Source organism: Euprymna scolopes, chromosome 45, assembly GCF_053919585.1.
Source record: "Euprymna scolopes isolate OS-2025 chromosome 45, ASM5391958v1, whole genome shotgun sequence".
Lineage (NCBI taxonomy): Eukaryota > Metazoa > Mollusca > Cephalopoda > Sepiida > Sepiolidae > Euprymna > Euprymna scolopes.
In genome coordinates this window covers 43,494,958-43,507,457 of record NC_136526.1, presented here as the reverse complement: position 1 = coordinate 43,507,457, position 12,500 = coordinate 43,494,958, and the positions used below count along the sequence as shown (strand labels likewise).

The 12,500-nt window shown below is 33.1% G+C and overlaps 1 protein-coding gene across 2 annotated transcripts in view; it reads right to left on the bottom strand.

Annotated features, from left to right (window-relative positions):
• Positions 1-4,654: 4,654 nt before the first annotated feature.
• LOC145269508 (uncharacterized) overlaps positions 4,655-12,500 on the bottom strand; it is a 52,431-nt gene continuing 44,585 nt past the window's right edge. For both annotated transcript variants that reach the window (XM_080125246.1, XM_080125247.1), the window contains exon 4: positions 4,655-6,545. In XM_080125246.1, coding sequence (XP_079981372.1) covers positions 5,893-6,545 — 653 coding nt within the window. In that variant the 3' untranslated portion in view covers positions 4,655-5,892. The remainder of the gene's footprint in view (positions 6,546-12,500) is intronic.

Here is a 12,500-nt window from a genome sequence, read left to right as displayed (position 1 = left end):
AAAACGGCCCAGTTGACAGTCAAAGAATTAATGTTTTTGCCCAATTGTTGGATATTTGTTGTCCGAGAGACAGATCTTTCTAATGGTACCGATTTGGTCAGTGTTTGTTACATGTGTCGAAAGTTTTAGGTAGACATACAAACACACACACACACACACACACACACACACACACACACACACACACACGCATTTTGCCTTTCATATATATAGTAGTGTTGGGACGGTTAATCGGAATCGGGAATCAGAAAAATCAAAAGATTTGGGGATATTGGAATCGGAAAAATTGATGCCTATTTTCCAATGCTACAACGATTCTTTTAATTGTCTTTTTTATTTGATTTTGTTTAAAATCTTTCATTGCTGGTAATAATGATAAAATAATAAATATTTATTGATTTTAAAATACCAGTAAATCTAAAATCGATAGATCATCCTCCACAAGTGTATTTCGACGTTTAGAAAAATATCTTTATTTTTTTTTACAGAAATCAGGGAAAATAACAATCTTACAGTTAAATAATTAGAGATTTGTAAAGAATCGGAATTGGTAATGGCATCGGAATCGGGAATTTAGCACAGACTCGGTAATTGTATTAGAATCAGGGGAAAATATTGGAATCGTCCCATCACTATTAGATAGTGGATAATATTTAAAAACAAGAGAAAATAATAAATTTTGAATTTATTATAATTAATTTATCATAATAAAGTTGTATTTCTGTATGTTTGTTCTGTATGTATTATAATTAATTAAGTATGTTTGTTCTGTATGTATTATAATTAATTTATCATAATAAAGTTGTATTTCTGTATGTTTGTTCTTTGTTCACAATCTAATTAATATATACGCAAAAGTGTTCTATTCCGCAAAGTAATTTTAACACATAAAACAGATATTTTTAATATACCTGATGCACATTAAGTTTCATAAACTCTGTATAGATTACGAATTCAAATTTCCAAGTTACATATTTTACATGTTCCATTCGAGAAAATCTATTTTAATCATAGAACTGTTTTAATATTTATGTTTAGGAATATAATTTAAAGTTGTTTTTATTATATGTTATATTTAAGAGGACTTATTAAAGTGATATTCTCCTGAAGGTTGAAGGTTCAACAGAGACTTAAGAGAATTCAATATCTTTTGACCATTAAATGGTTTCTTTATATTAGATTTAAAACCAATGGCACCAGTGTTTTTCTGACTTTCTGTAACACACACACACACACACACACACACACACACACACACACACACACACATATATTTGTGGAAATATTTTTTATTCACTTATATTTATTTTTTATATATACTAATAATCCTGATTGAAGACTTTCAATGTAATTACAGGGCATATAATAAATAAATGACAAAAGTCTATATTCCAAATTATATGGTGTTGATCATCTTACAATTTATTCTTTTAATTCAGTTGATATTTACACTTCTTGACTGTATCTGTTTCGTAGCACAAAATCATTCACTTAATTATTATATCAATTAATGTATATCTCTATATAAATAAAATGAACTCATTTTTTCCCCGTCTAATTTTGACCTTAATAGGATTAAAAATCAAGATATTTCATGCAAATATAATATGCACAAACGGCAGAACAATATCTGAGGTGTGTTATAGGCTTATTATTTCTCAAATTCTTCGATAATCTTAGATTTCTATACTTTTTCTGCTGAGAAGTCACGGCCAAAATCGGTTAAGATCAATGGAAGTGGTAAAATATTTTCTCTCTTATAAATTCCTCCTCCCCCTGCCACCACGCAACACCGTTTGGGGATCGTTCACAAGGAACAGTTGAGAAGAGAACACCGGTTTGGCTTCGTAGTTCTTTCATGTGAAGTTATTTAAAATCACTAAACTAAGCTGCAGTGCTCTGTGGCGTAGTGGTTAGCGTGCTGGACAATTCACATTATATTTTCGCGTTCGCGCCGACCTACCGTAGTCGTTTTTTTTTTTTTTTTTCCTAAACAGCTGGAATGGACTTTTCTTGGTGGCTGAACTTTTAACGTTGCAGATGTTTTTTTGTTTGTTTTTTTTCACACTTTATTTTCCTACTTTTACTCATGACTCCGGGTTTGATCCTTCCTACTTACCTACCATAACATTTTTTAAACTCCCCCCCCCCCCGTCCCGGAAACAAACACTCGGGCAACACCGGGTACCCCCGCTAGTACAGTAATAAAATGAAATTAAAAATTAAATTTTCAATAGTAAGACAAATCTACCTGGATAAAAGACGCTCCACTCGGTTAAGAGGAGCAAACAATAGAATAAAAGCGTTAAAGTTAGGGTTAGGGTTAGGGAACTTTATTAAATTATCAAGTCAATTAATGTTTTTTTAAATTAAAAAGATTTTTTTTACAGTTTTTAAAAGTTTTTGAAATTTTTATATTTTTATAAATTTTAATTTTCTGCTTTATATATATATATTATTTTATGTATTTGTTTTTGCCTTTATTGTTTGTTTTCTGTCTCTTTTCTTTTTTTTTATCCACATCACATTACCCCCCCCCCACCACGAAATAATTTTTTCCAATTCCAATCTCAAAAACTTTTCCATTTCTAATCTGAATGTTTTTAAAGTCGGTGTTGTATTTTTACGTTTACATTTATATAATTTCTGTTTCTCCTATTCTGATGAGAAGCATCTAGCTTCGAAATGCCATAGCCTAAAAAGGTTTTCTCATTGATCCCTATTGATTTGATAATGTAATAAAGTTCCTATGTAACTTTACTCTTTATGTTCTAAACTTATTCTCTCTTTCTCTCTCTTCCTCTCTCTCTCTCTCTCTATATATATATATATATATATATATATATATTCTATATATATATATATGCTATATATATATATGCCATATATATATATGTGTGATGCTATATATATATATATATATATATATATATATATATATATGTGCGATGCTATAGATATATATATGTGTGTGATGCTATATATATATATATATATATATATATATATATATATATATAGCATCACATACAGTACTGTTTCGCTATATCACAGCTATATATCTATCTATATATATATATATATATATCGTCAAACTTTCACAAGAAACACTAGACTAGCTGTAAACACTATCAATAATTCTCCCTACTCTTTATCTGTGCTTAAACCTAAACGTAGATTCCATGAACAAAGCTTCTTTCTTAGAACTGCACGCCTGTGGAATTGTCTTCCGTTTTCCTGCTTTCCGGCTGACTACAATATGGTTGTGTTCAAGTCTAACGTAAATAAGTTCTTGATGAGCCGTTCCATATAAGTTATCAAATTTACCAAATTTTCATTACTAATGATTACTGTACACTCTTTAACCCTTATCCTTTAGTGGCCTCTTGGCCTTGATAATGTGGTGATGCCTGTGTAAAAAAAAATATATATATATATATATGCTATATATATATATATATATGTGATGCTATATATATATATATATATATATATATATATATATATATATATATAGCATCACATACAGTACTGTTTCGCTATATCACAGCTCATTAGTGTGACTAGACAAGCAACTACCTAAAGCTAGAATGGAAACTCGACCACTCAAACGATAGTCGGCGCTTCTAACGGTTACGCTATTCAGCAGTTGCTATGCTGGGTAATGAATTAACAATGTTTTTCAGGGTATTCTGGCATTTTCCCGGGTTTGAATGTGAGATAGCATAATAAACAACAGTACACAAAGCAGAATTTACTTCAACAGCAACCTTAATGTTGTCTGCTCATTATCTTAACAACTAAGCTAAGTTTTCCAATGATTAACTAAAGATTTTTTGGGAAAATATTTGCGTACAGTAAACTATGTGGATATGTGTGTGTGTTACGTTATCTATGTAGATATGTGTGTGTGTTACGTTATCTATGTAGATATGTGTGTGTGTGTGTGTGTTACGTTATCTATGTAGATATGTGTGTGTGTGTTACGTTATCTATATAGATATGTGTGTGTGTTATGTTATCTATGTAGATATGTGTGTGTGTGTTACGTTATCTATGTAGATATGTGTGTGTGTTACGTTATCTATGTAGATATGTGTGTGTGTGTTACGTTATCTATGTAGATATGTGTGTGTGTGTTACGTTATCTATGTAGATATGTGTGTATGTTACGTTATCTATGTAGATATGTGTGTGTGTGTTACGTTATCTATGTAGATATATGTGTGTGTGTTACGTTATCTATGTAGATATATGTGTGTGTGTGTTACGTTATCTATGTAGATATGTGTGTGTGTGTTACGTTATCTATGTAGATATGTGTGTTACGTTATCTATGTAGATATATGTGTGTGTGTTACGTTATCTATGTAGATATATGTGTGTGTGTGTTACGTTATCTATGTAGATATGTGTGTGTGTGTTACGTTATCTATGTAGATATATGTGTGTGTGTGTTACGTTATCTATGTAGATATGTGTGTGTGTGTTACGTTATCTATGTAGATATATGTGTGTGTGTTATGTTATCTATGTAGATATGTGTGTGTGTTACGTTATCTATGTAGATATATGTGTGTGTGTGTTACGTTATCTATGTAGATATGTGTGTGTGTGTGTGTTATGTTATCTATGTAGATATGTGTGTGTTACGTTATGTAGATATGTGTGTGTGTGTGTTATGTTATCTATGTAGATATGTGTGTGTGTTACGTTATCTATGTAGATATGTGTGTGTGTGTTATGTTATCTATGTAGATATGTGTGTGCGTTATGTTATCTATGTAGATATGTGTGTGTGTTACGTTATCTATGTAGATATGTGTGTGTGTTATGTTATCTATGTAGATATGTGTGTGTGTGTTACATTATCTATGTAGATATGTGTGTGTGTTACGTTATCTATGTAGATATGTGTGTGTGTTACGTTATCTATGTAGATATGTGTGTGTGTTACGTTATCTATGTAGATATGTGTGTGTGTTATGTTATCTATGTAGATATGTGTGTGTGTGTTACGTTATCTATGTAGATATGCGTGTGTGTGTTACGTTATCTATGTAGATATGTGTGTGTGTGTTACGTTATCTATGTAGATATGTGTGTGTTACGTTATCTATGTAGATATATGTGTGTGTGTTATGTTATCTATGTAGATATGTGTGTGTGTTACGTTATCTATATAGATATGTGTGTGTGTTACGTTATCTATGTAGATATGTGTGTGTGTGTTACGTTATCTATGTAGATATGTGTGCGTGTGTTACGTTATCTATGTAGATATGTGTGTGTGTTACATTATCTATGTAGATATATGTGTATGTGTTACGTTATCTATGTAGATATGTGTGTCTGTTACGTTATCTATGTAGATATGTGTGTGTGTTACGTTATCTATGTAGATATGTGTGTGTGTTACGTTATCTATGTAGATATGTGTGTGTGTGTTACGTTATCTATGTAGATATATGTGTGTGTGTGTTACGTTATCTATGTAGATATGTGTGTGTGTGTTACATTATCTATGTAGATATGTGTGTGTGTTACGTTATCTAGTCCACGTGTGTTGAATTTTTGTCGAAATCCAGGGCCAGTTAGCAGGAGGCATTCTTCACCATTTCCTCAACAAGGAAGAGGGTTGGGGGTTCAAGTGTTGTGGAATGAGTCAGCTCACTATCGTCTCCTGGCTGGAAAAAAGAGAGAAAGTCCAGTTTTTTATCAACTTCCATCACATGCTCAGCCCACCAGTGAGATGGTCCCTGATTGGACAGGCCAGAAAGAAAGTTGGATGTTTGCACCAATCAGTGCCAAGCTTAGAAAACTAAGCACAGATCCAAAATTGCGTACCATGCATTGTTGCAGCTGCTGCTACTGCTGTTTGTATCGTGACTGCTACAAGGGTGAGGATTTTTCCAAATGAAGGAGCGTTTTTTCTGATAAATCGTTTTCCTCGAGTGTCCGTTCCAGATCCAGGATTTCACGTGGGAAACTTTTGACCAACTTAAAATCCGTAAGGTCATGTTTGCTTGAGATCTCTGCGAACCGACGGACCATCCGTAAAGGATCAGTGAGACGGAAAAAATGCTGGATACGTCGCCCATTGGGCAGTTTAACAGCCAAAAGTGTCTTGGCTTCTTTCAGGCTGGGCTGCGCCGACAGAGCAATTGGAGCAGAGATGTCTTGGGCTACTGCAGTGGAAATTTGAGGACTGCCTCTTTTTGACACTTGATCTTCGTTACATTCATGAGATTGTCTTAGTTTAGTTGATGTCTCTTGTAAATCCAATGAAGGACTGACCAAATGTAGATGGTCATTATTTTGCACCGGAGATGATTCCCTTGTTAATTCAACTGTTTGGCTTCTGACAGTGTGGGACGAACTATACCCTTCCATCTCTTTTGTAAGCTGATCTTCATTTTGGTAATCCGATGTAGTTTCGAAAATATCAACTGGAGAAGTTCCTTGGTTCCTCGTACCTATTGCTGGAAGAGGCTTATATTTCGACAAGGAAGATTTGCCAGGAAGTTGTCTTGGACTCAGTCCATCTAAACAAAATATCGAAGAAAGAAAAGAAAAAGGTTAAATAATTAACAGCTTCATTAAAAACTTTAAGTTTTAAGTTCTGGGCTATCATCGGAATTTTCCAGCCAGTTCATGTAAAATGTTAAACTGTGGCAAACGAAAATTTTGTGATTTTTTTTTTTTTTGTGCAAACATAATCAATTTTTTTAATGAAAAAATATTATTCCTGTTATATTACAAAAATAACTTCATTAAAAATTTAATGAAAACAATATTCTTTGTGTAGTTATGAAGAGAATACAATGGGTATTTATTGGACAATTTTTAAAAAACTTTAAGAAAATTCAAATCAAGAAAAAAACAACTATTGTAAGGTAAGTTTCATGAATAAATATTCATTTTTTGAATAACAAACAACTAATGGCAAGCAAGCAAATTTTTAACTGAATTTTTTTCTCTTTTATGATATTTTTCAAATTAAGATAAATATTTAGTTCTTCTTTGTATTAAGTTGTACCAAAAGGTTTGAAAACACTTGTTAAAAATTGAATTTTTATGCAATTTTTAATTATTTTTTTGTCTTTATATTGTTATAGTTATCTTCATCTTTTTATTCCAGATGGCAATTGATAAAATTGAGTTGCGAGCAATGAATTCAGAAAGAGCAAGAAACACAGTCGGTTCCAAAACAAAATCGATTCTGCAAGAAAGTCATGCTGTGCCTTCGGTGGAACTTTGAAGGAATCGTCTATTTTGAGTTGGTTCGGAATGTCATGCCATCAGTGAACTTTACTGTAAGCAATTGTCAGTTGGTTCCGAATGGTCATTTCATCAGTGCCAAACTTTACTGTAAGCAACTAGTAAGTATCCGGTTTTGATTGACCAAAAGTGTGCTTTGATGCAGCAGGACACACACCACCAGGAAGACCAAAGACAAGTTTAAGGAGTTGGATGGCGTTAAGATTCAACCACATTCAGCCTACAGTCCTGACTGTGCTCTATCAGATTACAGCCTTTTCCGCTCAATGCAACACTTTCTGAAGGGTTATCAATTCGACCCATTTGATGAAGTTGAGGAAACGTGTCAGGAATTCTTTGATTCAAAGCCAGCTTAATGGTACTTTGATTAAATCCGAAAGCGTACAGATATATATATTTTTTATAGATCATTTGAGTCCCCTAGAAAGTCTTGGAAAATAATGGTCTTGATTTTGAAAATTATTTTTTGTTTGTTTCGTTATTATTAGCGGATTTTAATTATAGAACTCCTAAAAGCATGGACTTTATCAATTGCCGAATATCATTTTGAAGAATTGTGTTGCATGTCTGATACCCTGCTTAAACTCTTGTTCAGCTCCCCCTTACCTAACTGAAACTCCTTAAAAACATTATAACAGTACAAAAATAAGCTTAAACCAGGCCTAGGGACAAACAAATCCAACTTGCCTCTCCCTTGAGGCTTGCATTCACAAACATCCGTGGGCTTAGAACTAATTTAGCTGATGTTGAAGCATTTCTCTCAACAAACACCCTGGATATCTTAGCACTTAGTGAGACTAACCTACACTCCGCCATCCCCTCTAACTACTTTAACATGCCTGGCTATCTCCCACTCTGCCGTAAGGACTCTGACAGACATATGCATGGACTTGGAGTCTACTTCCGTAACACCCTCCCCTTGACTAGAGAAATAAACCTAGAATTGGACGATCAAGCCTTTATGTGCTTTAGACTAAACATACAACATAACATTAACTACTTTTATTTTCTCTACCGCTCTCCCTCGACCCAGGACTGTACCATAATAAACAAAGTCTCTGACAACAGACACAGCACTCTCCCTCGACACTAACACACAAGTACATGTATTTGGTGACTTTAATATCCACCACAAAAACTGGCTTGGATTATATAGGTTAACAAGCATCGCATTAGTCAGAGAGTTGAGAAACCAGTTACCAGGGGGATCCGTTCAATGATATATCATGACAACATGTTCTAAGAAACTAAAGGGGACATGATGGAGAAAATGTAGACTAATAATATGAAACTGGCAGGCAACATCGAGATCCAAGGGACTGAGAAATTAAAGTTATATCATGTTTAACAAGTTGTCTTGTATTACTGCTTTGCATAGAAGTGCTTTGTTTCCAGCGTCTCTAAGACAAGTACCAAACACCAAAGAATGAGAAAAATTAAGGGGTTAGTGGTTTGTTAAAGAACGACGATGTTTTGATATGTGTCCCGTTTACTTTGAACTGTTTATTTGAAATGATGATGAAGTATGTATTTTATACTTATATTTAAAAGACATGAATTTGACTGAATGATAAACACAATACTTTATACATACATTCAAGAGTCATGATCTATGTCTGTGTATACACACCACTAATTGACATGGCACTGCAAGTACATTATACATACACATTTATGTCGAATCCACACACCGAATGTAACATACGTAATCTAGTACTTTATTTTGTACCTACGTTTACAAAGAAACAATGGCATTTGAATATATACAAATCCGTTATGTAACAGATACATTATTTGGTGCCGTGACCAGGACTCAATCCTGAGTTACCATGGCACCAAATAACATATACAGCGATTTTACTTTTCAATGCATATAGAAATTTATATGATACATTTAGATTATGTCTGGATGAGAATTTTAAAATTCTACACAGACAGTATAACTATCAATAGTGATAAGTGATCAAGAATTTGCTGGGTTTTTTCTCTTGGCAAATAAGTGGTTTCTTAAATAATGTTGGCTGCTGCGATTTGATTGGCTCAAAATTTTGGCACCGTTCAGCTTTTTATGTAAACTATCTGAATAATTCTGACGATAACACAGTTCGTGTTCTGCATAAGTACTCATCATTTTGCACATAACTGCCATCTTTTTTAATGAAAAGAGTATTTGCTGTCTCTGTTATTTGTCTGAAAGATATAAGTAGTTAACTTGGCGCTTGTCCCGACTCTATGAAAAAAAAAAAGAAAGAAAAATCTGTATGATGTACATACCCATGATGAAAGGAAAATATCATACACCAAAACTCACGTAGTTTTTTATTTTTATGAAAAATATCGTTTTAAGTAAATTTCAGTTTTCCTAATGTCCCCTCTTCCACATGTTAAGAATTGCTTTTTATAAATCTTACAAGTTTACGTTATTTAGAGTCATCTCCCTTATTCCTTCAGTCTGTTTTCAGCATGGCATCATGAGACAGTCACTCCTTGTTTAGTTATAAAATTTGATTTTCTTATTTAAGAATAAAACCACTTGATCAATTTACGTAACTTTTGGAATACGATATGTGCATCAAACAGATTTTTCTTTATCTTTGTTTTTTCATAGGAGGGCGGGGATGTTAGCTTAATGGCGAGATAATACTCATGAAGAAAATAGGATATACCCAAATTTCAGGGAACTTCTGCCCAAGCTTTATCATTGTCAACGAAAGAAAGAGTCTGTTAGGCTTGTGTTTGCAGTGTGATAATATATAGAAGTGAAACCTGGGAAGAGAGGATTGAGGACATGTGTTGCATGGAGAGAAACGATATGAAAATGATACGATGAACATGTAATGTTGTCAGATATTGGCAGGCAACCCCAGGAAGGAAAGAACATTTAATATTTTGCACACATGCAAAAGGATTGAAACAATAGACAAAGCAAATATGAAACATTCCAACAGGAAAGAAACGTTTTTATAAATAAAATCATCACAAAGAAAAACAATCAGTCGGTCAGAGAGAGAGAGAAAGACTCTGTGACCATTTCTTTACCGCCCAACAACCGCTAAAGTCTGCGCCACCTGACGTGCCTTTCAGAAATGTTAAAACACCAGTAATAATTTAGAATCAAAAGCTGCTTTGTTGGTGTGTAATAAAAGCAATATATTTTTATAGATCAACTGTGTTGTGATTTTTACTTCACTGTCAGTGTGTATATATATATTATACCTGCGACAAAAGATGTTAACATTTATACAGACTCGACAAACACATATTGAACAACTGGCCACAGCTAATACATAACAATGTGAGTCTTATAGATAGGCTTAGATCTGTTGATTTTTAATGGGTAGCTAATCTGAATAAGTCCTGAGATGAAAAATAGAGTTTTTGATGGATAGTTAATCTTTATAAGTCCTGAGATGAAAAATAGAGTTTTTGATGGATAGTTAATCTGAATAAGTCCTGAGATGAAAAATAGAGTTTTTGATGGATAGTTAATCTGAATAAGTCCTGAGATGAAAAATAGAGTTTTTGATGGATAGTTAATCTGAATAAGTCCTGAGATGAAAAATAGAGTTTTTGATGGATAGCTAATCTGTATAAGTCCTGAGATGAAAAATAGAGTTTTTGATGGATAGCTAATCTGTGTAAGTTCTGAGATGAAAAATAGAGTTTTTGATGGATAGTTAATCTAAATAAGTCCTGAGATGAAAAATAGAGTTTTTGATGGATAGCTAATCTGTGTAAGTTCTGAGATGAAAAATAGAGTTTTTGATGGATAGCTAATCTGAATAAGTCCTGAGATGAAAAATAGAGTTTTTGATGGATAGCTAATCTGTATAAGTCCTGAGATGAAAAATAGAGTTTTTGATGGATAGCTAATCTGTGTAAGTTCTGAAATGAAAAATAGAGTTTTTGATGGATAGTTAATCTGAATAAGTCCTGAGATGAAAAATAGAGTTTTTGATGGATAGTTAATCTGAATAAGTCCTGAGATGAAAAATAGAGTTTTTGATGGATAGCTAATCTGTGTAAGTTCTGAGATGAAAAATAGAGTTTTTGATGGATAGTTAATCTGAATAAGTCCTGAGATGAAAAATAGAGTTTTTGATGGATAGTTAATCTGAATAAGTCCTGAGATGAAAAATAGAGTTTTTGATGGATAGCTAATCTGTATAAGTCCTGAGATGAAAAATAGAGTTTTTGGTGGGTAGTTAATCTGTATAAGTCCTGAAATGAAAAATAGAGTTTTTGGTAGGTAGTTAATCTGTATAAATCCTGAAATGAAAAATATAGTTCGGTGGGTAGCTAAACTGTATAAGTCCTGAAATGAAAAATAGAGTTTTCGGTGGGTAGCTACTCTGTATAAGTCCTGAAATGAAAAATAGAGTTTTTGGCGGATAGCTAATCTGTATAAATCCTGAAATGAAAAATATAGTTTTCGGTGGGTAGCTAATCTGTATAAGTCCTAAAATGAAAAATAGAGTTTTTGGTGAGTAGCTAATCTGTATAAGTCCTGAAATGAAAAATAGAGTTTTTGGTGGGTAGCTAATCTGTATAAGTTCTGAAATGAAAAACAGAGTTTTCGGTTGGTAGTTAATCTGTATAAATCCTGAAATGAAAAATATAGTTTTTGGTGGGTAGCTAAACTGTATAAGTCCTGAAATGAAAAATAGAGTTTTTGATGGATAGCTAATCTGTATAAGTACTGAGATGAAAAATAGAGTTTTTGGCGGATAGTTAATCTGTGTAAGTTCTGAGATGAAAAATGAAGTCTTCGATGGGTAGTTAAGCTGTATAAGTCCCGAGATGAAAAATAGCGTTTTCAGTGGGTAGCTAATCTGTATAAACCATGGAGTCAAAAAAGAGTTTTCGGTTGGAGGCTGATCTGTATAAGTGTTGAACTTTAAAAGTTTGCAGACAAAGAGCAAACATCTTTCTCATATGGACACGGAACATTATGTGCAGGAATTCTAAAATAACCCATATTTTTATGGCACAATTCTGGCTTCTGATTGGTTACTAGCAGAACATGGCTCAATTTGATTGATCAGTTCGTATCGCTACTGTCTGTAAATAGAACCTTTCAATTTTTTAAATCATACCCTCACATTATTTTAATGGTGTAGATTGGTCTCCTCAAAGTTGTTCACAGAGCTGGGTAGAAAAGTCAAGAATCCATTCTTGACCACATACATGGACCATTACCTGTTGGACTAAGGTATGTC